The sequence below is a fragment of the Thamnophis sirtalis genome, unplaced genomic scaffold (genome assembly GCF_051295495.1).
Source record: "Thamnophis sirtalis isolate CommonGarterSnake01/CBP01778 unplaced genomic scaffold, rThaSir2_p1.2 scaffold_2, whole genome shotgun sequence".
NCBI classification, from domain to species: Eukaryota; Metazoa; Chordata; class Lepidosauria; order Squamata; family Natricidae; genus Thamnophis; species Thamnophis sirtalis.
The window spans coordinates 48,076,207-48,100,354 of NW_028261382.1; the positions used below are offsets into that span (position 1 = coordinate 48,076,207).

General features: G+C 46.2%; 1 protein-coding gene across 1 annotated transcript; it reads left to right on the plus strand.

Moving 5' to 3' along the window:
* The first annotated feature begins 1,492 nt into the window (after positions 1–1,492).
* On the plus strand, positions 1,493–22,956 carry PRRC1 (proline rich coiled-coil 1). Its single transcript, XM_087705341.1, has 10 exons — positions 1,493–1,600; positions 3,162–3,224; positions 4,882–5,001; positions 7,207–7,605; positions 10,047–10,201; positions 12,653–12,755; positions 14,395–14,558; positions 17,067–17,170; positions 17,275–17,377; positions 21,524–22,956. Exons 3-10 carry the CDS (start codon positions 4,905–4,907, stop codon positions 21,731–21,733), a joined length of 1,335 nt encoding a protein of 444 aa, XP_087561467.1. The 5' UTR covers positions 1,493–1,600; positions 3,162–3,224; positions 4,882–4,904; the 3' UTR covers positions 21,734–22,956.
* The last annotated feature ends 1,192 nt before the right edge of the window (positions 22,957–24,148 follow it).

Consider the following 24,148-nt stretch of genomic DNA (forward strand, 5'->3'; position numbering starts at 1 on the left):
AGTTAACAACGGTTCATTTAGTGAACATTCATAATTACAATGGCACTGAAAATAGCAACTTACGACTTTTCCCCACTTTGTGGTGCAGTGCTTAGAATGCAGTGCTGCAGCTACTTCTGCTGACTGCCAACTGCTGGCAGTTCGATCCTGACCGGCTCAAGGTTGACTCAGCCTTCCATCCTTCCGAGGTCGGTAAAAAGAGGACCCAGATTGTTGGGGGCAAGAGGCTGACTCTCTGTAAACCGCTTAGAGAGGGCTATAAAGCACTGTAAAGCAGGATATAAGTCTAAGTGCTATTCCTTCCTTCCTTCCTTCCTTCCTTCCTTCCTTCCTTCCTTCCTTCCTTCCTTCCTTCCTTCCTTCCTTCCTTCCTTCCTTCCTTCCTTCCTTCCTTCCTTCCTTCCCAGTGGTTAGAATGCAGGATTGCAAGCAAACTCTGGCCACAGTCAGGAGTTCGATCCTGACTGGCTCAAGGTTGACTCAGCCTTCCGTCCTTCTGAGGTTCGGTAAAATGAGAATCCAGATTATTGGATGCAATAGGCTGACCCTGTAAGCCGCTTAGAGAAAACACTGTGAAGTGGTATATAAGTGCTATTGCTTATGACTATTTTTCACACTTAACGACCATCCCCTCACATGATCAATTTTCAGATACTTGAAAACTGACTCATAATTATGGCCATTGCAGTCTCCTGGGGGGTGGGAGTCACATAATCCCCTTTTGTTACTTTCTAACAAGCAAAATCAAAAGGGGGAAGCCAGATTCGCTTAACGTCCACAGTCCTAATTTATCAATTCCAGCTATTCCTTTAATGACGGGGGCAAGAAAGATTGTCCAAAAGGCCAAACTCACCTAACAAACATCCTCTATAGCAACACAACAGCCCTGCGAGGTGGGCCAATGGGGACCAGCTGAGGCATGTGTGTGTTGCTTTTATTCATTTCAGTACATATTTCCTGTTTCTTAATTTTAGGGGAGCTCAAAATGGCCATGGAACACATTTTACTGGTTATTTATTGAAATTCCCCAACAGTGAGAACAATTAACCAATGGAACAGCTTGCCACCAGAGGTTATGGGTGCTCCCATCACTGGAAGCTTTCAAGAAGAGACCGGACAACCATTGGTCTCCTACTTGAGCATGGGGTTGAACTAGATGACCTCCAAGGTCCCAGCTCTGTTATTCTGTAAGGATCTGCTTGAGCAAGGGGGCTGGACTAGATGACCTCCAAGGTCCCTTCCAACTGTTATTCTGTAAGGGTCTCCTGCTTGAGCATGGGGTTGAACTAGATAACCTCCAAGGTCGCTTCCAACTCTGGTCTGTTATAACACATGGGGGGGGCTCTCCATGGCGGACGTAAATCGAGGACTACGCGTCCTGTGGCGGCGTCTTCCCCCTCCCTCTCTCTCTTCAGCCTCCTGACGCGCGTCTCCCTCCCCCTCTCTCTCCCTGAACGTGGGAAGGCATCGAGGCGTGGCCGCGGCGGCGGCTCCTCCTCCTCGTGGCGGGGCGAGCGAACGTGGCAGCCGGCGGAGGCGGGCCCCCGGCCGAGCCTTCCCGCCCCTCCATTTTGCACCGGGCGCAGAGCGGGAGGCTGAGGTGAGGCGGCGCGGGGGGCTTCCCTTCACAGGGGGGGCGGGGGAAGGGTCTTCTCTGAGGGGGGAAAACACACATTATGATACATGGTTTTTATTATGGGTGAGGGTCGTGTCTGGTTTTAACTTTGAGGGGGCGGGAGGGAGGCTCATCACGGCCGCTCCCTTCCCTCTCCCGCAATTCCCCTCACGGGGGGCTCGTGTCGCCCCTCGTGCCCGCCCGTTTCACGCGAGCGCGCGCCTGGGGGCCTCAGCGCCGCGGTGGGAGGGAGGGAGGGGAGTCGGGTGGGGGAGGGGGAAGGCACGCTCACGCACAGACGCCGGGCGGCGGAGCAGATCGCCGAGACGTGGCAATGCCGGGCGGCGCGCGTGCGCACACGGGGGCAAAGTCGGCCTGAACAGCCGTTCCTCCCCCAACACCCCTCCCGTACCCCGTGGCATGTCGGGAGTCGTAGTTCTCTTGGGCGGCCTGCAACTTTCTGTGGCTTCCCTTCGTTTTTGTTTTTTTTTCTTCTCTTTTCCTCTTTTGCCTTTTCATGTTTTCTTTCTTTGGGGCTCATTCTCTTTATTTCTCCCACCTTTGCTTTTTCTTTCTTTTTTTCTTTGCTGGTTTTTCCCCCTCCTTCTCTGGCCTAATTCTCACTCACTCTCTTTTTATTTATTTATTTCTCTCCCTCCCTCCCACTCCATTTCTTTCTTCATTTCTTTCTCTCTCTGAATTTCTCTTACTTTCTTTCTCTTCCTCCCTTCCACTCTCTCTCTCTCTCTCTTAATTCCTGTTTCTCACTTTCCCTCCCTTCCTCTCTCCTTCACTCTTTTCTCTTTCTTTTTCTCTTTTTCTCTCTCTTACTTTCCCTTCCTCCCTTCCTCTCTCTCTCTTTTCACACACTCTCTCTCTCTTAATTCTTCTCTTTCTCTCTCTCTTACTTTTCCTCCCTTTCTCTTTCACTCTTTCTTTTTCTCTTTCTTTCTCTCCTTCTTTTTCTTTCTCTCTCTTACTTTCCCTCCCTTCCTCTCTCTCTCTTTCTTTCTTTCTCTCTCTTCTTCCTTCCTTCCTTCCTTCCTTCCTTCCTTCCTTCCTTCCTTCCTTCCTTCCTTCCTTCCTTCCTTTCATAATTTCACTATTTGCCAGAAGTGCAGGAGTTATTTTTGGCATCCAGCAAGCGGTGGGGTGTCTGTATTTTAGTTGTCCCACCATCAGGTCTAGTAGTTAAAGCATCAGAAGGCTAAAAAAAAACCCTGGGAGACCTGAGTTCTAGTCCTACTTTAGTCTGCAGCTGCAAGCCTAAAAGATGACTTGAGTGGTGGGGTGGCTTAGAGGTGGAGCTCTCTCCTCACAATCAGGAGGCTGTGAGTTCAATCCTTAGATAGAGGCTGATTTTTCTCTCTCTCTGGGCACCTTGAGAATATATCTGCTAAAAAAAAACCTCCGCATTGGCGACAGGAAAGGCATCTGGCCAGTAAATACTCAGCTCCATTCAGTTGCCCAGATTCCACCCCCAAGGGATTATGGGGTGGTTAAAAGAGGATGATTTGCTATCCCTCTTTCTTTTCCTCTCCTTCAGGACAAATTTTGAAGCACAATGGAAGGTGTCATCCTGTGAACAGGGAAACCAGCAGGAGGGCAGGTGAGGGATCCTTCCACTTAAGTCCAGGTCGTCCTTCACTTACTCACTTTGTGATCAGTTGAAACTAAAACCTACCTGAAAAAAAAGGGGGTCTTTTTTTTCCAGATCCAGAATTCTGAAATGCATTAGCCTCTCCTGCCTGAGCAGGGGGTTTGACTGGATGACCTCCAGTGGCCCTTCCAACTCTGTTATACTATGCATTCCGACTGCCATCCCCTCCCCTCTCACTCATGTGACTGGATTTTGGGCCCTTGGCAACACAACCACATTTTCAGCCATTAGGAGTGTCATGTGGTCACTTCCAATGACCACAAGCCCAGGCACATCCAATTTTTTGGCATAACTATGCCAAGGGGAGCAATGGATTCACTTAATGACCATAGCATTCATTTAATGAACTGCTGCAAAACAAAAGCCATGTAAAATTGTGTTGGTTGTGTGACCAGCACCCATTGTGACTTTTCACAGTTGTGGATGGTCTATGAGACTAAAACATATGAAGAACGGTTGCAGGAACTGGGCCTGGCTAGTCTAGGGAAGAGAAGGACCAGGGGAGACAGGAGAGCATCTTCCAATATTTGAGGAGCTGCCACAGAGAGGAATTAGGGGGTCAAGCTATTCTCCAAAGCACCCGAAGGCCAGAGAAGGAAGAATGGATGGAAACTGACCAAGGAGAGATTCAACCTAGAAATAAGGAGGAATTTCCTGACAGTGAGAATAATCAGCTCACGTAACAGAAGTTCCCTTCGGAAGTTGTGGGAGCTTCATCCCTGGAGGCTCTCAAGAAGAGACTGGATTGCCATCTGTCAGAAATTGTGTAGGGTCTCCTGCTTGAGCAGGGGGTTGGACTAGATGACCTACAAGGTCCCTTCCAACTCTGTTAATGTGTTATTATGGTCGTAACTCAAGGACTATCTGCAGAGTCTCCAGGATTAAAAGCAGACCATCTTGTAAAGAATAATGGCTTATGACCATCATTTCTGTTGCTAAGCGAGACAATTGTTAAGTGAGTTTTTCTCCATTTTACAACCTTCCTTGACATGGTTGTTAAATAACCACTGCAGTTATTAAGTTAGTAACAGGCTTGTAAAGTGAATCTGGCTTCTCCATTTGCTTCTGACCCTTTATCAAAACTTGACCCCGAAGCACTGCAACCGTCGTAAATATGAGCCAGTGGCCAAGTATCTGAATTTTGATCACGTGACCACTGGGATGCTATAATAGTTGTAACTGTGAAAAACGGTCATCAGTCGCCTTTTTCAGTGATGATGTAACTTTGAGTGGTCCCTGAATTTTTGATGCTAAATTTTTGGATGAGAAATTTTGGGATGGGAATTTCTCCCCATTTTACCATCTTTCTTGCCACGATTGTTAAGTGAATCCCCGCCGCCAGGAAGTCAGTCACCCGGTTGTTAAGTGAATCTGTCTTCCCCATCGACTCAGCTTATCCTATGGTTGCAAAAGGGTGACCTCGGGACACAGCTACGGTCATGAAAACGTTGCTTTTTTCATTGACATCGTAACTTCCAAGTCACTAAGTGAGCTGTCGTGAGTCGAGGACTTCCTGTTCTGTACCTTGTTTATCGATTGATTTGGTTGTGCCTTGTTGGATTCTGTGATTCTCCTTATCTTGACCACGATACTCCTTTCCCCCCAGGATTGTGTTCCTGAAATAAAAACATGATGGAAGAGAGCGGGATAGAGACAACGCCCCCCACGACCCCCCCACCCACCACAACCTGGGCTGCTTCTCCTCCTGCACCCCCAGTCTCACGAGGTATCCCTTCTCCGACCGTGTCCCATCTTCTCCATGTTGGTACCCAGACATTTCCCGATTTCCCTGCAAAGCAAAAGTTGCAAACAACGTGTGTTGGGCTGGGTGGTTGAACAATTGTGGGTCACACCACCCACCCTAGACAACGTCGTTATTTTCAGCAAGGTACTGTATTTTTCGGAGGATAAGATGCTCCGGAGTATAAGACAAACCTTAGTTTTTTGGGAGGAAAATAAGAAAAAAAAAATCTATCTCAACCCTGGTGTTCTGAGCGAGGCTTCCCGAGAGCCGGAGGGAAACTCTTCGTCCCGACAAAAACCCCTTTTATTAATTGGCTGTGAATTCAGCTCATTCACATCCAGCAAAGTCAAAGTCACAGACCTTATCGGGCTTGGAGAGCTGCCAGGCTGATATCTGAAGAACTTGGCCAGGAGTCTCGGAGAGTCACAAACCAATTAAACAAACTAATTGTCTCCTTTAAACTCCACTCCCCTGTCGCTCCTCTTTTCTTTCCTCTGAAGGGGCCATTCATCATCCACTTGTGCCTTTACTCCCAAGTCGACCCCTGTTCTTTAGATGTTCACTTCGTCTGGCAACTCTGCGCATGCGCACACTGGGAACAGGCTCCAGCTGTTCTGTCTCACTGATGTCTGACTCTGAAGGCAGCTGATATCTATCAGATGGCCCTGGCCCCCTCTCTGCCTCCGACACAGAGCCCTCCTCAGGGCCTTCCCCAGACTCCAGAACAGGCCCAGGTTCCTCCCCAACCCTCCTCACTGTTCGAATCGGCTGCCAGCTCTGATGGTGGGCCACAACACCTACCAGCATCCATCGGTATTCAACTGGCCAGCGTCCTTAACAAAGAGCATGGTTGGCTTCAGCACATTAGTTCGCTGATTGTGAGCGTGCACGCGTTCCCCATGCCAACACATTGGGCTGATGGGAAGCTTCGAAGACACAGCTGATCGTCTTAGGGAACTCCTGAGTGAAGTAAGGCAGGCAAAGTGCAGAAGTGGCCAGACAAGGCAGCAGCTGTTCTGGGTTGCCATTTTGGCCTCCGCATCTCCCGTTTTCCAGCCTCCAAACGCTCCGTTTGAGAGCCGTTCGAGGCTGCGGGGATCGCCAAAGCCCATCGCCGCCCGAAAACACGAAGCGCAGAGGCCAAAATGGAGCATGCGGAGGCCGTAAACACCATGCGTGGAGGTGGCAATCGGCGGCAATGTGCTCTGGCGATCCCTGCAACCTTGAATGGGTCTCAAACGGGGCATTCACAGGCTGAAAACGCAAGCCACGGAGGGGACGATGGTCTGTTGCAATAGCAGTTAGACTTATATACTGCTTCATAGGGCTTTCAGCCTTCTCTAAGCAGTTTACAGAGTCAGCATATCGCCCCCACAGTCTGGGTCCTCATTTCACCCACCTTGGAAGGCTGAGTCAACCTTGAGCCGGTGAGATTAGAACCGCTGAACTGCAGATAACAGTTAGCTGAAGTGGCCTGCAGTACTGCACCCTAACCACTGCGCCACCTCGGCTCAATCCCTGCAGCCTGGAACATGTCTAAAATGCAACGTGTCGAGGCTGTACGTTGAGGGCCGGTGGGTGGGCAGGGCTATATTTGGTATACAAGACACGCCCAAATTTTCACCCTCTTTTAGGGGGTGAAAAAAGTGTGTCTTATAATCCGAAAAATACGGTAATTTAATTTCACCATCCTGGCCCATCCATTCCTTCGTTGTGGGAATCTCATAAGTCTTTCCATCTCCATACACACAGGAGAGACTCGCTGGGGGAATTTGACATATAGATAGTCCTCGAGTTTGGACCACAATGGAGCCCCAAATTTATGTTGTGCTAAGTGAAACGCTTCTTAAAACCACACTTAAAACAATAAAAACTAGCAAAAGATCAAATACATTAATAAGAATACAGGATAACAAAAATCAATTTTTTTGCCAAGTGAATGGGGAAGCCAAATTCCCTTAACAACCACCTTGCTATCTTAAATGCCGTGGATTTACATTAGAACTGTGGCAAGCCAAGTCGTAAAATGGGGCGAAACTCAACGAATGTTTTCACTTAGCGACATACATTGTGGTCGTAACCTGAGGACTGCCCCTATTTCCCATTTCTATATTCCCTTCAAGGAAGGGTCTCCCGGAGATGATTTTAATACCCTTCCTTTGTCTGTTTCTTCTCTCCTCACTGCAGCCCCGCTCCCTGTCCCAAAGGACCCCCCTACGTCCCCTTTTCCCTCTTCCGTCTTCTCTCCCGCCACAACCCCTCTGGTCTCCTCCCTTCCTTCTGCACCCCCCACTTCCCTTTTGCCTCCGGCAGCCATTTGCACAAACCCCGCTCCTGGGCCCGCCGGTCTGCCCCCCGTCGCTGCTCCGATGACCTCCGGTTTTGGTCCCCCCGTGACTCAGTTTCCAGCAGCTTCGTCTCCGCCGAGCTGTGCTCCCGGGCCTCCCACTGGGTTTTCCGTGCCTCCCACTGGGCCTCCGATCTCTGGCTTTTCCATGACTTCCAGCTATGACATCACGAAAGGCCACGCGGGACGAGCGCCCCAGACACCTCTGATGCCCTCCTACACAGCTCTACCTGTCACAGGTAAGCAGAAAAGCTTTCCTTGCTCCCAAAGATGATGGAAATTGAAGAAATGCCTTATTTGGCCTTCTGGATTCAAAACACCGGTGCCTGGCTCAAACCATGGGGTGTCAGGTCCCAAAGGTGCTTTTTTCAGGAGACAATTGGACTTTCTTGGTTTTTATTTTCCTTTTGAAGACGTTTCGCTTCTCACCCCACCTCTCAGGCTGGGGGGTCAAACAGTACGCCCCTCAGACAGGGTCCGCAGCTTGGGAGTCCTCCTGGACCCACAGCTGACTTTTGAACACCATTTGTCAGCTGTGACCAGGGGGGCATTTGCCCAGGTTCGCCTGGTGCACCAGTTGCGTCCCTACCTGAACCGGGAGGCTCTCACAACAGTCACTCGTGCCCTTGTGACCTCTAGGCTGGAGTACTGCAACGTGCTCTACATGGGGCCGCCCTTGAAGAGTATTCGGCGACTTCAACTTGTCCAGAATGCAGCCGCGCGAGCGATCATGGGTGCGCCTCGGTTCACCCACGTAACACCTATCCTCCGCGAGCTGCACTGGCTGCCTGTTGATCTCCGGGTACGCTTCAAGGTGCTAGTTGTCACCTACAAAGCCCTTCATGGTATTGGATCTGGGTACTTGAGAGACCGCCTACTGCCAATTACCTCCACTAGACCAATTAGTTCCCACAGACTAGGCCTCCTCCGAATTCCATCCACCGGCCAGTGTCGACTGGCGACTACCCGGAGGAGAGCCTTCTCTGTGGCTGCTCCGACCCTCTGGAACGAACTCCCCGTGGAGATTCTTACCCTCACCACCCTCCAGGCCTTCCGCATAGCCCTTAAAACCTGGCTGTTCCGACAGGCCTGGGGCTAAAGACTCGCTGCCCCACTTCGAATAGTATGATTGTTGTGCTTTTAACTATGTATGGTTTTCATGTTTTTGTAACTCTGTTTGTTTTTCCCCTCCCTTTTGAGTTGTGAGCCGCCCTGAGTCCCTTTCAGGGAAAAGGGCGGCATACAAATAAATTAAAATGAAATGAAATGAAATGAAATGAAGAAGCTTCTTCAGCTCTGATGGGATGGTGGGGAAGGGAAGGATTGATCCTCCTTGCAGGCAGCTGGTCATTTGCATCCTTTTAGAGGTCATTGAGATTTATTTGTGTCTTCTTTAAAGACGTTTTGCTTCTCATCCAAGAAGCTTCTTCAGCTCTGGCTGGATGGTGGGGAAGGGAAGGATTGACACTCCTTGCAGACAGCTGGTCATTTGCATCCTTTTTAGAGGGTCGTTGAGGCCACTTGGAGGTTTATTTATGTCCTCAGGGTCACCTGAGTGGAGCAAATGGTTCCTGTAGTCTGCAATTTCCCCCCCTCTGGAAATCCATTCCTACTCCCACCCCATTCCAAGGGTGTCCATCCCAAATTGCATAGCTAACAGTCTGTAGAGATTCTCAAGTCATCCTGGTTGTCCCAAAGGTGCATTTTTCAAGACCCAACTGCACTTTCTTGTTTTTTTCTTTTGAAAGCGTTTCGCTTCTCATCCAAGAAGCTTCTTCAGTTCTGAGTGGATGGTGGATGCTGGTCATTGACCAGCCGCCTGCAAGGAGTATCAATCCTTCCATTCTCCACCATCCAGCCAGAGCTGAAGAAGCTTCTTGGATGAGAAGCCAAACGTCTTTAAAGAAGACACAAATAAACTTCCAAGTGGCCTCAACGACCCTCTAAAAGGATGAAATTGACCAGCTGTCTGCAAGGAGGATCAATCCTTCCCTTCCCCACCATCCAGCCAGAGCTGAAGAAGCTGCTTGGAGGAGAAGCAAAACATCTTTAAAGAAGTCATAAATAAATCTCCAAATGGCCTCAATGACCCTCTAAAAAGGATGCAAATGACCAGCTGTCTGCAAGGAATATAAATCCTTCCCTTCCCCACCATCCAGTCAGAGCTGAAGAAGCTTCTTGGAGGAGAAGTGAAAAGTCTTTAAAGAAGACACAAATAAGCCTCCAAGTGGCCTCAAGGACCCTCTAAAACAGTGTTTTTCAACCACTGTGCCGCGGCACACTAGTGTGCCGTGACATAGTGTAAGGTGTGCCGTGGAAAAACACCTGCCTATAGTCAATATAGGCACAGAGTTAATTTTTTTTAACATTTTCTAATGGTGGTGTGCCTCGTGATTTTTTTCATGAAAAAAGTGTGCCTTTGCACAAAAAAGGTTGAAAAACACTGCTCTAAAAGGATGCAAAGGACCAGCTGCCTGCAAGGAGTATAAATCTGTCCATTCCTCACCATCCGGCCAGAGCTGAAGAAGCTTCCTGGATGAGAAGCGAAACATCTTCAAAAGAAAAAACCAGAAAGTCCAGTTGCCTCCTGAAATAAGCACCTTTGGGACAACCAGGATGGCTGAGAATCTCTGCAGACATTGGAGACCATGGCTTAACATGCATATGTTCTGATTTTCAGGTCCTTTGGCAAGCCCTCTGTCGCAGCCGGTCCCTCTGTCTACCTCCACCTTACCCAGCGGCTCTTCCATCACTTTTCCAGAGGATCATGGAGACCCCCAAAACATCGGGGTGCACAACGAAGCGTCTGCGGGAGGACTTTGGGGCTTCATAAAAGTAAGCGGTGCTTTTCTAGCGACCACGTAACGCCGTGGTCCCCACGTTTTGCGGCTTGGTGGCCGGCTGGAGGGAAGCGAGGGGAATCGGGCTGCATGAGGGGGCAGGCCGGCGCATGCATGCGCAGCTCAGCACGTGAACCACTGTAAGTCGAGGACTACCACACCTGTACTATAAACCCTGGCAAGCGAACAACTTGCCAGGGTTACTACAAGGATTAACCCCGTGTTTCTCAAACTTGCACACTTGAAGAAAGGTGGGCTTTTAACTTCCGGAATTCCCCAGCCAGCCTGTCCAACTCATACTACTAGTCCTCGACTTACGACAACCCATTTAGCAACTGTTCAGTTGAAACGGCACTGGGAAAAAAGTGACATGACGGTTTTTCCCAGCTACATTTCTAGCCTCCCCATGGTCACCTGTTCAAAATTCAGTCTCTTGGCCTCGGGTTCCTATTTATGACCGTCGCTGGGTCTGGGGGGTCATGTGATTCCCCCTTTGACCTTTGAGCAGCAAAGTCAATGGGGAAGCCAGATTTACTTAACTAAGCTACTAACTCAGTGTTTCTCAACCTTGGCGACTTTAAGTCCTGTGGACTTCAACTCCCAGAATCCCCCAGCCAGCACAGCTGGCTGGGGGATTCTGGGAGTTGAAATCCACAGGACTTAAAGTCGCCAAGGTTGAGAAACAATGTACTAACTAAACCCAACTGCAGTGATTCCCTTAAGAGCGTGGCAAGAAAGGTCGTAAAGTGGAGCAGAACTCACTTGACAAATGTCTCCCTTCACAACCTAAATGTTGGGTCTCCCTTGTGGTCGTACGTCGAGGATTACCTGTACTGGGGGTTGGAATTTTTGGAATTGCATCAGTGGTGGGTTTCAAATTTTTTTAGAACCTCTTCTGTAGGTGTGGCCTGCTTTGTGGGAGTGGCTTGCCGGCCATGTGACCGGATGGGAGTGGCTTTCCAGCCATGTGACTGGGTGGGAGTGGCTTGCCAGTCATGTGACTGGGTGGGCGAGGCCAACTTGTAAAATGTGGTGAAACTCACTTAACAACGCTCTTGCTTAGCCCCCAAAATGTTGGCTCAGGAACTCTGGCATTTGAAGCATGCAAGTCTTAAAGCTGTCAAGTTACAAGACCTTTGCACCCCTAACCCTTTAGAAAAAAAAAAAACCAGGGGTGTTCAAACTTGAAAGCTTTAAGACTTGTGGACTTCAACTCCCAGAATTCCCCCTCTCGCTCTTCATCTTGATGATGTGCGGACGGATGGGGGGAGGGAGCTGGAACCGGTTCTAAACGGCACTGTAGATTTGTGGAACCTCTTCTATAGAAGAGGTTAGAACTGGCAGGAACCCACCCCTGAATTGCATACTGATTTAAGTTGGCAGGACAGAGAAACACTGGCCAATCTATCCTGCTGTTACTGGTTCAGGAGATGATGAGGAGCCCATTTCTTCCCCCAAATAACCATCTAGAATGCTCGCAAAGGACAGATGCAACTGCCATATTTTTGGGAGTATAAGACGCACCTTTTCCCCCGCTAAAAGAGGGGTGAAAATTTGGGTGCGTCTTATACACTGAATGTAGCCCCACCCACCCACCGGCCCCCACCCTTTGCCCTCTGCCTCCCAGCAATTTGCCTCCTTGCAGCAAAGGGGGAAATGGGGGTTGCTGAGGCTACAATAGGCTATACCAGTGTTTCTCAACCTTGGCAACTTGAAGATGTCCGGACTTCAACTCCTAGAATTCCCCAGCCAGCGCATTCGCTGGCTGGGGAATTCTAGGAGTTGAAGTCCGGACATCTTCAAGTTGCCAAGGTTGAGAAACACTGGGCTATACTATAGCAATCCCTGCAGCCTGAAACGGCTGATGGGGAGGCCCATGCTGAAACTGAAAGTGAAACTTCCTGTTTGCTCCAGAAGGTAAATTGCTGGGAGGCAGAGGTAGATTTTTTTTTCTTCTGCTAATCAGGCTGTTTGCTGCAAGGAGGGGAGTCAATAACTACAAATGCCTATAGAATGTTCAAATTATCAGACTTATTTCTTAAAGACTGCTTTATTGTTGATCTAGACAGCTTAACAAAATGAAGAAGCTTTTTAAAATAAATGCTCGATCTGAAGAGAGGCCCAATGCTCCTGTATCTTCTTTCAAATAGCAGAGAATAACGTAGACTTCCAGAAAGCCACATCAATTTTAACAGCATCTGTACAAGTATAGTCTGAAATGTAACACAGCAAACAGCGTATCTTGTCTGCTGTTTGCTGTTTGTTGCAAGGAGGCAAATTGTTGGGAGGAAGAGGCAGATTTTTTCCCTTTGTTTTCCTCCCCAAAAGCTAGGTGTGCCTTATACTTCGGAGCGTCTTATACTCCGAAAAATACGGTATGTTCGGGGGCTCATGTTAGCCTGGCAAACAAGCCAAGTTTGGTGACTTCCAGATTTGTTCCCCCCAGGGCGTGGCTGGCAATCCTGTGGTCAAGTCGGTGCTGGATAAAACCAAACACTCCGTGGAAACTGTGATCACAACGCTGGATCCTGGCATGGCCCCGTATATCAGTAAGGGAAGCTGCAACTTATTGTGTCCCCCTGAACCAGGACTTTGCCGGCTCTTCACTGTCAGTCCTGCCCCAGTCAAGTCCCTTAGGAAAGAAAGACTCTCGACTACATTTAGTTCAGTGGACCCCAACCTTTTGGGCAACAGGGTGTGGTTCCGTGGAGAGAGCTTTTTCCATGGACTGGAGGGGTGTGGTTTCACACGTGGGCTGCATCCCACGGATGGGGCTTCCCTTGTTGTGCGGCCCAGTTTCTGGCATGCCGCAGACCGGTGCTGGTCCATGGACTAGGGGTTGGGACCCCAAGTTAGGGGAAGAGCCGAGGTGGCGCAGTGGTTAAATGCAGCACTGCAGGCTACTGCTAGATCAGCAGTTCAGCGGTTCAAATCTCACCGGCTCAGGGTTGACTCAGCCTTCCATCCTTCCGAGGTGGGTAAAATGAGGACCCAGATTGTTGGGGGCAATATGCTGACTCTCTGTAAATTGCTTAGAGAGGGCTGAAAGCCCTATGAAGCGGTATATAAGTCTACTGCTAAGTGATAGGTTCTTTTACTAAAAGTTGCTGGTTGTAGCCAACAAACTTGGCAGCTTTCAGACTTCTGGACTTCAACTCCCAGAATTCCTTAGCTAGAAAACCTGGCAGTTTTAAGACTTCTGGACTTCAACTCCCAGAATTCCCTAGCTAGAAAACCTGGCAGTTTTAAGACTTCTGGACTTCAACTCCCAGAATTCCCTAGCTAGAAAACCTGGCAGTTTTAAGATTTCTGGACTTCAACTCCCAGAATTCCTTAGCTAGAAAACCTGGCAGTTTTAAGACTTGTGGACTTCAACTCCCAGAATTCCTTAGCTAGAAAACCTGGCAGTTTTAAGACTTGTGGATTTCAACTCCCAGAATTCCTTAGCTAGAAAACCTGGCAGTTTTAAGACTTCTGGACTTCAACTCCCAGAATTCCTTAGCTAGAAAACCTGGCAGTTTTAAGACTTCTGGACTTCAACTCCCAGAATTCCTTAGCTAGAAAACCTGGCAGTTTTAAGACTTGTGGACTTCAACTCCCAGAATTCCTTAGCTAGAAAACCTGGCAGTTTTAAGACTTGTGGACTTCAACTCCCAGAATTCCTTAGCTAGAAAACCTGGCAGTTTTAAGACTTCTGGACTTCAACTCCCAGAATTCCCTAGCTAGAAAACCTGGCAACTTTAAGACATCTAGATTCCAACTCCCAGAATTCCCCAGCCAGCACTTCAACTCCCAGAATTCCCTAGCTAGAAAACCTGGCAACTTTAAGACTTCTAGATTCCAACTCCCAGAATTCCCCAGCCAGCATGGCTGGCTGAGGAATTCTGGGAGTCGAAGTCCACAAATCTTAAAGTAGCCAAGGTTGGAGGCCCTTAGTTTAAGGAATTGTCTTCTGCAGCAGCACAATTTGGAAGCATCCGTTCTTGGCGCTCAGCCTTCCTTCTGGTCCAACACTCAGAGCCATCCGTTATTCCTGGGAAAACCATAGCTTTGACTCAAGGGACCTTTCTTGGCAAGGTTTTCAAGTGTGTTTTGCGTTAAAGGCTATTTTCTTAAGTTATGGTGTGGCCAGCATGTTTCGGCCTTGTCTTGGGCACCAATGTAATTTTGGGTGTTTCTGCTTTTTAGAATCTGGAGGAGAGGTGGACATCGTGGTCACTTCCCTGAAGGAGATCAAGGTCGCTGCAGTGAGACAAGCATTCCAGGATGTCTTTGGCATGGCCACCGTAACGGGGGAAGATGGCCACTCCAACATAGCCCCCCAGCCTGTGGGCTACGCAGCTGGATTGAAAGTGAGTGGTTTGGGAAAGGGTGGAATTTCCAAAGATTTGGAGAAGAATAGAAGATTAAGGTTAGAATAGAATAGAATTAGAATGAATTAGAATTAGGAATAGAATGGGAAAATTCTGAATAGGGATAGGATAGAAGAATTCTGAATAGAATTAGAATAGAATAGAAAGGAAAAGAATGGAAAGGAATAGAATAGAATAGAATTAGAATGAATTAGAGTTAGGAATAGAATAGAAAAATTCTGAATAGGGATAGGATAGAAGAATTCTGAATAGAATAGAATAGAATAGAATGGAAAGGAATAGAATAGAATTAGAATGAATTAGAGTTAGGAATAGAATAGAAAAATTCTGAATAGGGATAGGATAGAAGAATTCTGAATAGAATTAGAATAGAATAGAAAGGAATAGAATAGAATTAGAATGAATTAGAATTAGGAATAGAATAGAAGAATTCTGAATAGGGATAGAATAGAAGAATTCTGAATAGAATAGAATAGAAAGGAATAGAATAGAATTAGAATGAATTAGAATTAGAAATAGAATAGAAGAATTCTGAATAGGGATAGGATAGAAGAATTCTGAATAGAATTAGAACAGAAAGGAATAGAATAGAAAGAATGAATTAGAATTAGGAATAGAATAGAAAAATTCTGAATAGGGATAGGATAGAAGAATTCTGAATAGAATTAGAATAGAATAGAAAGGAATAGAATAGAATTAGAATAGAATGGAAAGGAATAGAATAGAATTAGAATGAATTAGAGTTAGGAATAGAATAGAAAAATTCTGAATAGGGATAGGATAGAAGAATTCTGAATAGAATTAGAATAGAATGGAAAGGAATAGAATAGAATTAGAATGATTTAGAGTTAGGAATAGAATAGAAAAATTCTGAATAGGGATAGGATAGAAGAATTCTGAATAGAATTAGAATAGAATAGAAAGGAATAGAATAGAATTAGAATAGAATGGAAAGGAATAGAATAGAATTAGAATGAATTAGAGTTAGGAATAGAATAGAAAAATTCTGAATAGGGATAGGATAGAAGAATTCTGAATAGAATTAGAATAGAATAGAAAGGAATAGAATAGAATTAGAATAGAATGGAAAGGAATAGAATTAGAATGAATTAGAGTTAGGAATAGAATAGAAAAATTCTGAATAGGGATAGGATAGAAGAATTCTGAATAGAATTAGAATAGAATAGAAAGGAATAGAATAGAATTAATAGAATAGAATTCTTTATTGGCCAAGTGTCATTGGACACAGGAGGAATTTGTCTTCAGTGCATAAGCTCTCAGTGTACATAAAAGACATGTGATAAATCATGATCATAGTCATAAAATACATTCATCATAAATCATAAGCCTTGTGTGCACTTAAAGAGTCGGGTACACACAATATGCTGAATTCTCAACTCAGTTTAGGAAAAGGCAACGTTCATTTTTTTTTACTGAACATCCAGGGAGCTAACAAATAAACCAGATAAGATCTTAGTGGGAGGAACTGGTTCACAGGTGAAGCCAAGACAAAAGGGGGCTACTTTGATTCCCACGGCTGCTGAATCAAATTTTGAGCCTAGCTGAGCAATTTGTGCAAACTCAGCCTGAAAATCATACATCCTTCCATTCCCCCACCATCCAGCCAGAGCTGAAGAAGCTTCTGGGATGAGAAGCGAAACGTCTTCAAAAGGAAAAAAGCAAGGAAGTCCAGTTGCCTCCTGAAAAAAAGCCCCTTTGGGACACTCAGGACCTGGATGACAGAGAATCTCTACAGACTTTTAGCTCTACAACTTGGGATGGACGCCCTTGGAATGGTGTGGGAATAGGAATGGATTTCCAGAGGGGGAAAAAATTGCAGACTACAGGAACCATTTGCACCACTCAGGTGGCCCTGAGGACACAGATAAGCCTCCAAGTGACCTCAACGACCCACTAAAAGGATGCAAATGACCAGCTGCCTGCAAGGAGCATCAATCCTTCCCTTCCCCACCATCCAGTCAGAGCTGAAGAAGCTTCTTGGATGAGAAGCGAAAGGTCTTTAAAGAAGACACAAAGAAACCTCCAAGTGGCCTCAATGACTCTCTAAAAGGATGCAAATGACCAGCTGCCTGCAAGGAGGATCAATCCTTCCCCACCATCCAGTCAGAGCTGAAGAAGCTTCTTGGAGGAGAAGCAAAACATCTTCAGAGAAAAACCAGAAAGTCCAGTTTCCTCCTGGAAAAAAAAAACACCTTTGGGACAAGCATAAGTTGGAGGACTGAGCATCTCCGTGGACATCCATTCTGCCTGATCCTTGGGTGTCTTCTATAAAGCTTAAATTGTACAAAATATGCCGAATGGCAATAAATCCAGCGGTCAGTTTCTGGGCAGTTTCGGTCCTGGGGCAGCGCATAACAGGATCGCCATTTGATTTGGTGTCTTCCAAATCCTTGTTTCTGGTTTAATGGATGTGGTTGAAGTAAGTGGCCAGCTCTGCCTTGATTTGGTATTTTCCTTGACTTCTAGGGGGCCCAAGAGAGGCTGGATGGTTTACGGAGGACCGGAGTTATCCACCAGAAGCAGCCGGCTGTGTCCGTGGAGAGCTTCATTGCAGAATTGCTCCCTGACAAGTAAGTTGCAGGGCTTCAAACGCAGCTGGGAATCATTGGGAGTTAGACGATGGAGCCAAATCTAAAATCTTCCCCCCCTTCCCCCCCCAAAAAAATCCTTACAGATGGTTTGATATTGGCTGCCTGATTCTGGAGGATCCAGTCCACGGGATTCATCTGGAAAGCTTTACACAAGCTACACCCATACCTGTGGAATACATACAACAGGTGAGTCTTTCTCTTCCCCCAAGCAGGAAATTCAGATCATCCCAGGGATGACCATTTCAAAACTACTTTTATTTTTTTTATTTTTTGCTTTTTGGCAAATTCAACTTTGATGCCAGGTTCCAACAAGGAGTGCTGGGTTTTTTTTTGTGAGGCAAGAAATTTTAAAAAGCAACTGTTATTCTAAAGAGGGTTCATTCAGTCCTTTTCAGAATTGGGGAAAAAAATGCATCCGTTGGAATAAATTAAAGGAGAAAAAAAATACGGGCTTCTATTATAGAAATAAGGAGGGATTTTTTGATAGGGAGAACAATCAACCCATGGGACAGAAGTTGTGGGAGCTTCATCCCTGGAGGCCTTCAAGAAGAGACTGGACTGCCATCTGTCAGAAATGGTGAAGGGTCTCCTGCTTGGGCAGGTGATTGCACTAGATGACCTCCAAGGTCCCTTCCAACCCTGTTAATCTGTTAATAAATGGCGTAAGGTCTCCTGCTTGGAGGGGGGTTGGACTAGATGACCTCCAAGGTCCCTTCCAACCCTGTTAATCTGTTAATAAATGGTGTAGGGTCTCCTGCTTGGAGGGGGGTTGGACTAGATGACCTCCAAGGTCCCTTCCAACCCTGTTAAATCTGTAATATGTGATTTTGCTCTTCTGGTTTGCATTCTTCCCTTAGTGAATAAAATGTCAAAACAGCCTGTAAAAGTGGGCTCCTTAGGAAGGTCTGCCCACATTGTCAAACCTGGTTTGTTCCCTGGTGTACATCCATCACCTATGGTTTAATATTACGTGAGACCCAGCCAGTTGTGGCTTGTTTGACCAAGAACCCAGTGCTGAAGGAGGAGATGCTATACCATTCTGGACAAATGGCCGCCTAATCTCTTCTTTAAATCCCCAGTGAAGAAGCAACCACAGTTTCTGGTGGCAAGCTTTTCCACTGGTTAATTGTCCTCATTGTTAGGAAGTTTCTCCTTAATCCTAGGTGGCTTCTTTCCTTGTTTAGTTTCCATCCGTTTTTTTCCCTTGATTTGCCTTCTGGTGCTTTGGAAAATAAGTTGACTCCCCCCTCTTCTTTGTGGCAGCCTCTCAAATATTAGAAGACTGCTATTGTCCTCATTTAACGACCTTTGCAGGCTGGAGTTTGGGCAACTGAATAGAGCTGAGTGTTTCCTGGCCGGATGCCCTTCCTGTTGCTAATCGGGAGGGGTTTTTTTTCAGCTGATATATTCCCATTGTGCCCAGAGAGAGAAATATCTGCCTCTACCTAGGATCGAACTCTCAGCCTCTTGATTGTGAGGCGAGAGCTCTGCCTCTAGGCCACCGCACCACTCGGACGACTGCTATCATGTCACCCCTAAATCCTTCCCTTCCCTAGTGTAGACATGCCCGGTTCCCACATCATCTGTTTGAGCCTCCAGTCCCCTAATCCCCTTTCTTGTTCTTCTCTGCACCCTTTCCAGAGTCTCCACATCTTTTTAATATTTTTTTCCAGAATTATTTTTATTTTTTGTTCTCTTACATACCATTTTAAGTGTATATTCACATAATTATTATTATTATTCTTTACATTTATTTCATGTCATAGGTTATAATATACACTTTGGGTTGCTTTAGTTACCATCCCTTCCTCCTGTTGTAACGCCACCTTATTTTCCCTTTCTTTTCTCCCTCCCTCCCTTCTCTACTTCCTTCCTTCCTCTTCTCCTTTCCCTTCCTTCTTCCCTTACCTTTCTCCTGCTCTTCCCTTTCCTATCCTCTCTCCTTCTCTTCCTCCCATCCTCCTCTCCTTACCTTTCTTCTTTCCCACGTCTTCTTTTCATTCCTCCTCTCTCCCTTTTCTCCCTCCCTCCCTTCTCTACTTTCTTCCCTCCTCTGCTTCCCCTTCCTTCTTCCCTTACCTTTCTCCTGCTCTTCCACTTCCCCTTCCTTCCCTCTCTCCTTCTCTTCCTCTCCCTTCCATCCTCCTCTCCTTACCTCTTTCTTCTTTCTCCTGTCTTCATTCTCTCCTCTGTCTCTCCCTTTTCTCCCTCCCTCCCTTCTCTCCTTCCTTCCTTCCTCCCTTCCTCCTCTCCTCCTTCCCCTTCCTTCTTCCCTTACCTTTATCCTGCTCTTCCTCTTCCCCTTCCTACCCTCTCTCTTCCTCTCCCTTCCATCCTCCTCTCCTTACCTCTTTCTTCTTTCTCCCGTCTTCATTCTCTCCTCCTCTGTCTCTCCTCCCTCCCTCCCCTACTTTCTTCCTTTCTCCTCTCCTTCCCCTTCCTTCTCCCCTTACGTCTCTCCTGCTCTTCCTCTTCCCCTTCCTATCCTCTCTCCTTCTCTTCCTCTCCCTTCCATCCTCCTCTCCTTACCTCTTCTTTCCCCTGTCTTCCTTTCATTCTCTCCTCCTCTCTCCCTTCCTTATTCTATTGTTGTTGGTGGCATATTTCAAAACTCAGTTTATGTTTCCTTGGGATGGCATTTCCGCAAACCCAGATATAATTTGGTATGATTTCTTATTCCCTTCCCTAATCTAATCCTAACTATGTTCCCCCCCTCTTTATGTCTCGCTCTTTATGTTTAATATTTCCTTTCCTGTTTTCCCAACATCTTTCTAATATTATGGACACTATTATTCCACGTTTGGCCTCACCAGTCCAATATAAAGTGCCCCAATCACCTGGTGATTTTAATTCTACTCCTGTAATAATGCAACCTGTGTTGGTTTTTTGGGTGGCTGCAACACATGGCTTGGTCAGGAGTCTTTGTGACTTTGGCCACACCCAAAACTACTGAGCGCGGACACACATACACATACACACACCCCTCCTTGTTATCCCACTCCCCAACTGGACAATTCCACGCCACCACGTTGCCTTCACTTGTTAGCCCTGATGTAACTTAACAACATGTTCTGTGTAGCCACCGCAGCAGTCAAGACTTGGTCGGGTGGTGACTTCAGGCTGTTTCTTATAAACCAAATTCTCTGTCTGCTCCCACGTTTCAAGACAGGTAGTCCTCCGACTTACAATAGTTCATTTAGTGACTGTTCAAAGTTACTACGGCACTGGTTGGGGAAAAGTGAGTTATGACCAATATTTCACACTTAACAACCGTGGCAGCATTCCCCATGGTTACATGATCAAAATTCAGAAGCTTGGCAAATGATTCCTATTTATGACCTTTGCTTTGTGGATCAGCTGATCCCCTTTTGCGACCTTCTGACAAGCAAAGTCAATGGGGGAAGCCAGATTCATTTAACAGCCAGGTTGCTAACTTAGCAAGTGGCTCAGGGGCTAAGACGCTGAGCTTGTCGATCAGAAAAGTCAGCAGTTCAGTGGTTCGAATCCCTAGTGCCGCATAACAGAGTGAGCTCCCGTGACTTGTCCCAGTTTCTTAGAGCCGAGGTGGCGCAGTGGTTAAATGCAGCACTGCAGGCTACTTCAGCTGACTGCAATTCGGTTGTTCAAATCTCACCGGCTCAGGGTTGACTCAGCCTTCCATCCTTCCGAGGTGGGTAAAATGAGGACCCGGATTGTTGTTGGGGGCGATATGCTGACTCTGTAAACCGCTTAGAGAGGGCTGAAAGCCCTATGAAGTGGTATATAAGTCTAACTGCTATTGCTATTGCTATTCTGCCAACCTAGCAGTTCGAAAGCACATAATAAAATAAAATGCAAGTAAAAAAATAGGAACCACCTTTGGTGGGAAGGGAAGAGCGTTCCATGCGCCTTTGGCATTAAGTCATGCCGGCCACATGACCACAGAGATGTCTTCAGACAGCGCTGGCTCTTCAGCTTTGAAATGGAGATAAGTACTGCCCCCTAGAGTCGGGAACGACTAGCACATATGTGCGAGGGGAACCTTTTACCTTTACCTTACTAACTTACCAACCGCAGGGATTCACTTAACAATTGTGCCAATAAAAATCGTAAACCGGGGCAAAACTCATTTGACAAATGTCTCACTGAACAACACAACATTTGGGCTCCATTGTGGTTGTGAATTGAGCACTTCCTGTACTCCTAAGAACATTCCCCTCTAACCGACAGGTTCTCTGCTCATTCCCAGCTCCCACAAATACCGTCGCAGAGTAAAACACACGGAGGAACCCCAAGGCCCGCAGCTCTCATCGTGCTTCTCCACTGACCCTTCGTCTTCCTTCCTTTTTGCAGGCACAGAGTTTGACTCCCGCTGACTACAACCTCCGGTGGTCGGGGCTGTTGGTGACGGTGGGCGAGGTGATCGCCAGGAACTTGCCGCACGTCAGCCGCACCGACTGGCACGCGGCGTTCACCGGCATGTCGCGCCAACAGATGATCTACAGCGCAGCCAAAGCCATCGCAGGGATGTACAAGCAGCGTTTACCCCCAAGGACCGCTTGAAAGGAAAATCGGAAACTCCCCAAGCCTGAAGAGAACCCATGGAAGCAACAAGCATGGTTTTGGCAGGGGGGGGGCACTGTTTACTCACCGTTTCCCACCCTGGTGCTACCCTGTAGTGCGTTGAGCTGGAATTTCCATGTTTGCAGACCAGCAATTTTGGAAAAGCACCAGGTTGGAGAAAGTTGCATTCACTAAAATAACATTTTCAAAGAGGTGCACATTTCAAGTTAAAACAGTAAAGCTGCTGATATATTAAGTCTTGTAATTTGGGGCCGGAGAATTATTCCACTTGGAATAATTGGAAATCCAAAATCTGAAAATCCCATTTCTTGGTGTTTTGATGTTTGTAAGGATGGACGACAGTCGGGTATAAATATTTGGCCTTTGTGAAATAACCCCCCTTTTTAAATTTTGTGCCCATCTTGTCTTCATCCTAGGGATGCAACCAAGATTTGTCTACATCTTGCAAAAAGTTAACTCCGATCCAGCAACATTCTTGGGATCTTCCAAAAATAGGGCATTATGGAATAGTTGTAATTCAGGATTCTTTTCTATTTGATTTTATTTTTAAAGGTGAGTTTTATACGAGACCCCAGTTTAAATCGTTTATTTTACACAAAGGCCTTTTAAACTGATTTAGTTCAGACCTACAGTTCAAATCATGGAATTTAAAATGCTGTTTTCAAAACAATTGAACTGTTTGGTCGAATTTGATCCAGAGGTTTTGTTTTGTTTTAACTTTTCAGCATTTTGCTTCCAGCAAATCTATTCAGGGGAATTGCCTTCCCATCAGATTTCAGAATCGTCTTATCAGACGGTTAGTATAAATCATTACGTGTTAAGTGTCCATTCAAGAAAAACAATCTCCTGATGATGTAGGGCCAACTGTTAATACAAGCAGATAAACTGCATTTTGTTGGCAGTTAGATGTAATTGCGACTTCCGAAAAAGCCAATTCTTATCCCTTTTCTGTCTCTGTTCTCTATCTCATATTCTGTACTTTGATGCTCTCAATTCCTATTTATAAACTGCTAAGAAAGATGATATTTTGATAACATTTAGTACCAGCTTCTCAAATTTATACTGCTTAATCTTTTCTCTTTTTTCTAGAGGCTTTCAAAATACAATTTTATATAGAATACCTAGCCAGCCAGTTTCTTAATATTTTCCCAAGAATGTTACTTGTTTTGATGTAAATCAGAATTAAATCAATACTGCTCCAAGTAGAACTGTTGTTTGTTTTTCCCCTTAAAGCATTTAAGCATCTTCAGCAGATAATCTATCAATCAGAAGACAGCTGGAAGGGACCTTGGAGGTCTTCTAGTCCAACCTCCTGCTCAAGCAGGAGACCTTATACGATTTCAGACATATGGCTGTCGAGTATCTTCTTTAAAACCTCCACTGAGGAAGCCACCCACAACTTCTGGTGGCAAGCTGTTCCACTGGTTAATTGTACTCAAGTTAGGAAGTTTCATCTTAAATTCCAGATTGCTTCTCTCCTTGATTTAATTTCCACCTGTGGTTTCTTGATTTGCCTTCTGGTGCTTTGAAAAATAAATTGCCCGCCTCTTCTTTGCGACACACTTCAAATATTGGAATACTGCTATCATGTCCCCCCCTAGTCTGGAATGGCCAAATCCAAATCCTGCAACCGTTCTTGTTTTAGTCTCCACTTGAATCATCATAGTTGGCTCTTCTCTGCAGTTTTCCCAGTCTCAACAATTTGTTATTGTAACGTGACCAAAACTGCAATATTCCAGGCGTGGCCTTACTAAGATTTTATTTCAGGTGATTTTGATTCTATGCCTCTGTGTATACAACCAAGGATTGCATTAGCTTTTGGGCTGTTACCGCACAGTTGGCTCAAGTTTAAGTGATTGTCCACAAACTTTACTTTTCTTACCATATTTGTTAAATGAATTACGGCAGTTAAATTGGCAACATAAGTGACTTCCCCATTGACTTTGCTTGTCAGGTCACAAAAGATGGTCATATAACCCTGGGACGCTGCAATCGTTATAAATAGGAACCAGTTGTCAAGTAAAACACGTGAGCATGGGGATTGTAAGTGTGAATAATGGTCATAAAATATTTTTCAGTGTCTGTTGCAACTGGTCACTAAATGAACTGTTGTAAGTCAAGGAGTAACTGATGTCACGACTTCATATCTTTCATAACGCTGGGTGTGTGTGTGTTGCAGCATAATTCTGGAAAGCCTTGAGCAATTTCAACCAAACTTGGTACACAAACGACTTACTCTCTGGAAACACCCCTTGGGGTGTGTGTTCTGTTAAGATACAGCCTGTTGTGCCTTCAAATGGCTTTACTGTACTGCCATAAAATGGTTTCTACTGTACAGCAGTGGAGTTGCCATGGTAACAGCTTCACAGTTCTCCACAAGGAGGCTCCCGCTGG

Coding starts and splice junctions, on each gene's coding strand:
- PRRC1 (XM_087705341.1), top strand. CDS start 4,905: ATGATGGAAGAGAGCGGGATAGAGACAACGCCCCCCACGACCCCCCCA. Junction 7,606..10,046: donor CACAGCTCTACCTGTCACAG/GTAAGCAGAAAA, acceptor TCTGATTTTCAG/GTCCTTTGGCAAGCCCTCTG. Junction 17,378..21,523: donor CTGTGGAATACATACAACAG/GTGAGTCTTTCT, acceptor TCCTTTTTGCAG/GCACAGAGTTTGACTCCCGC.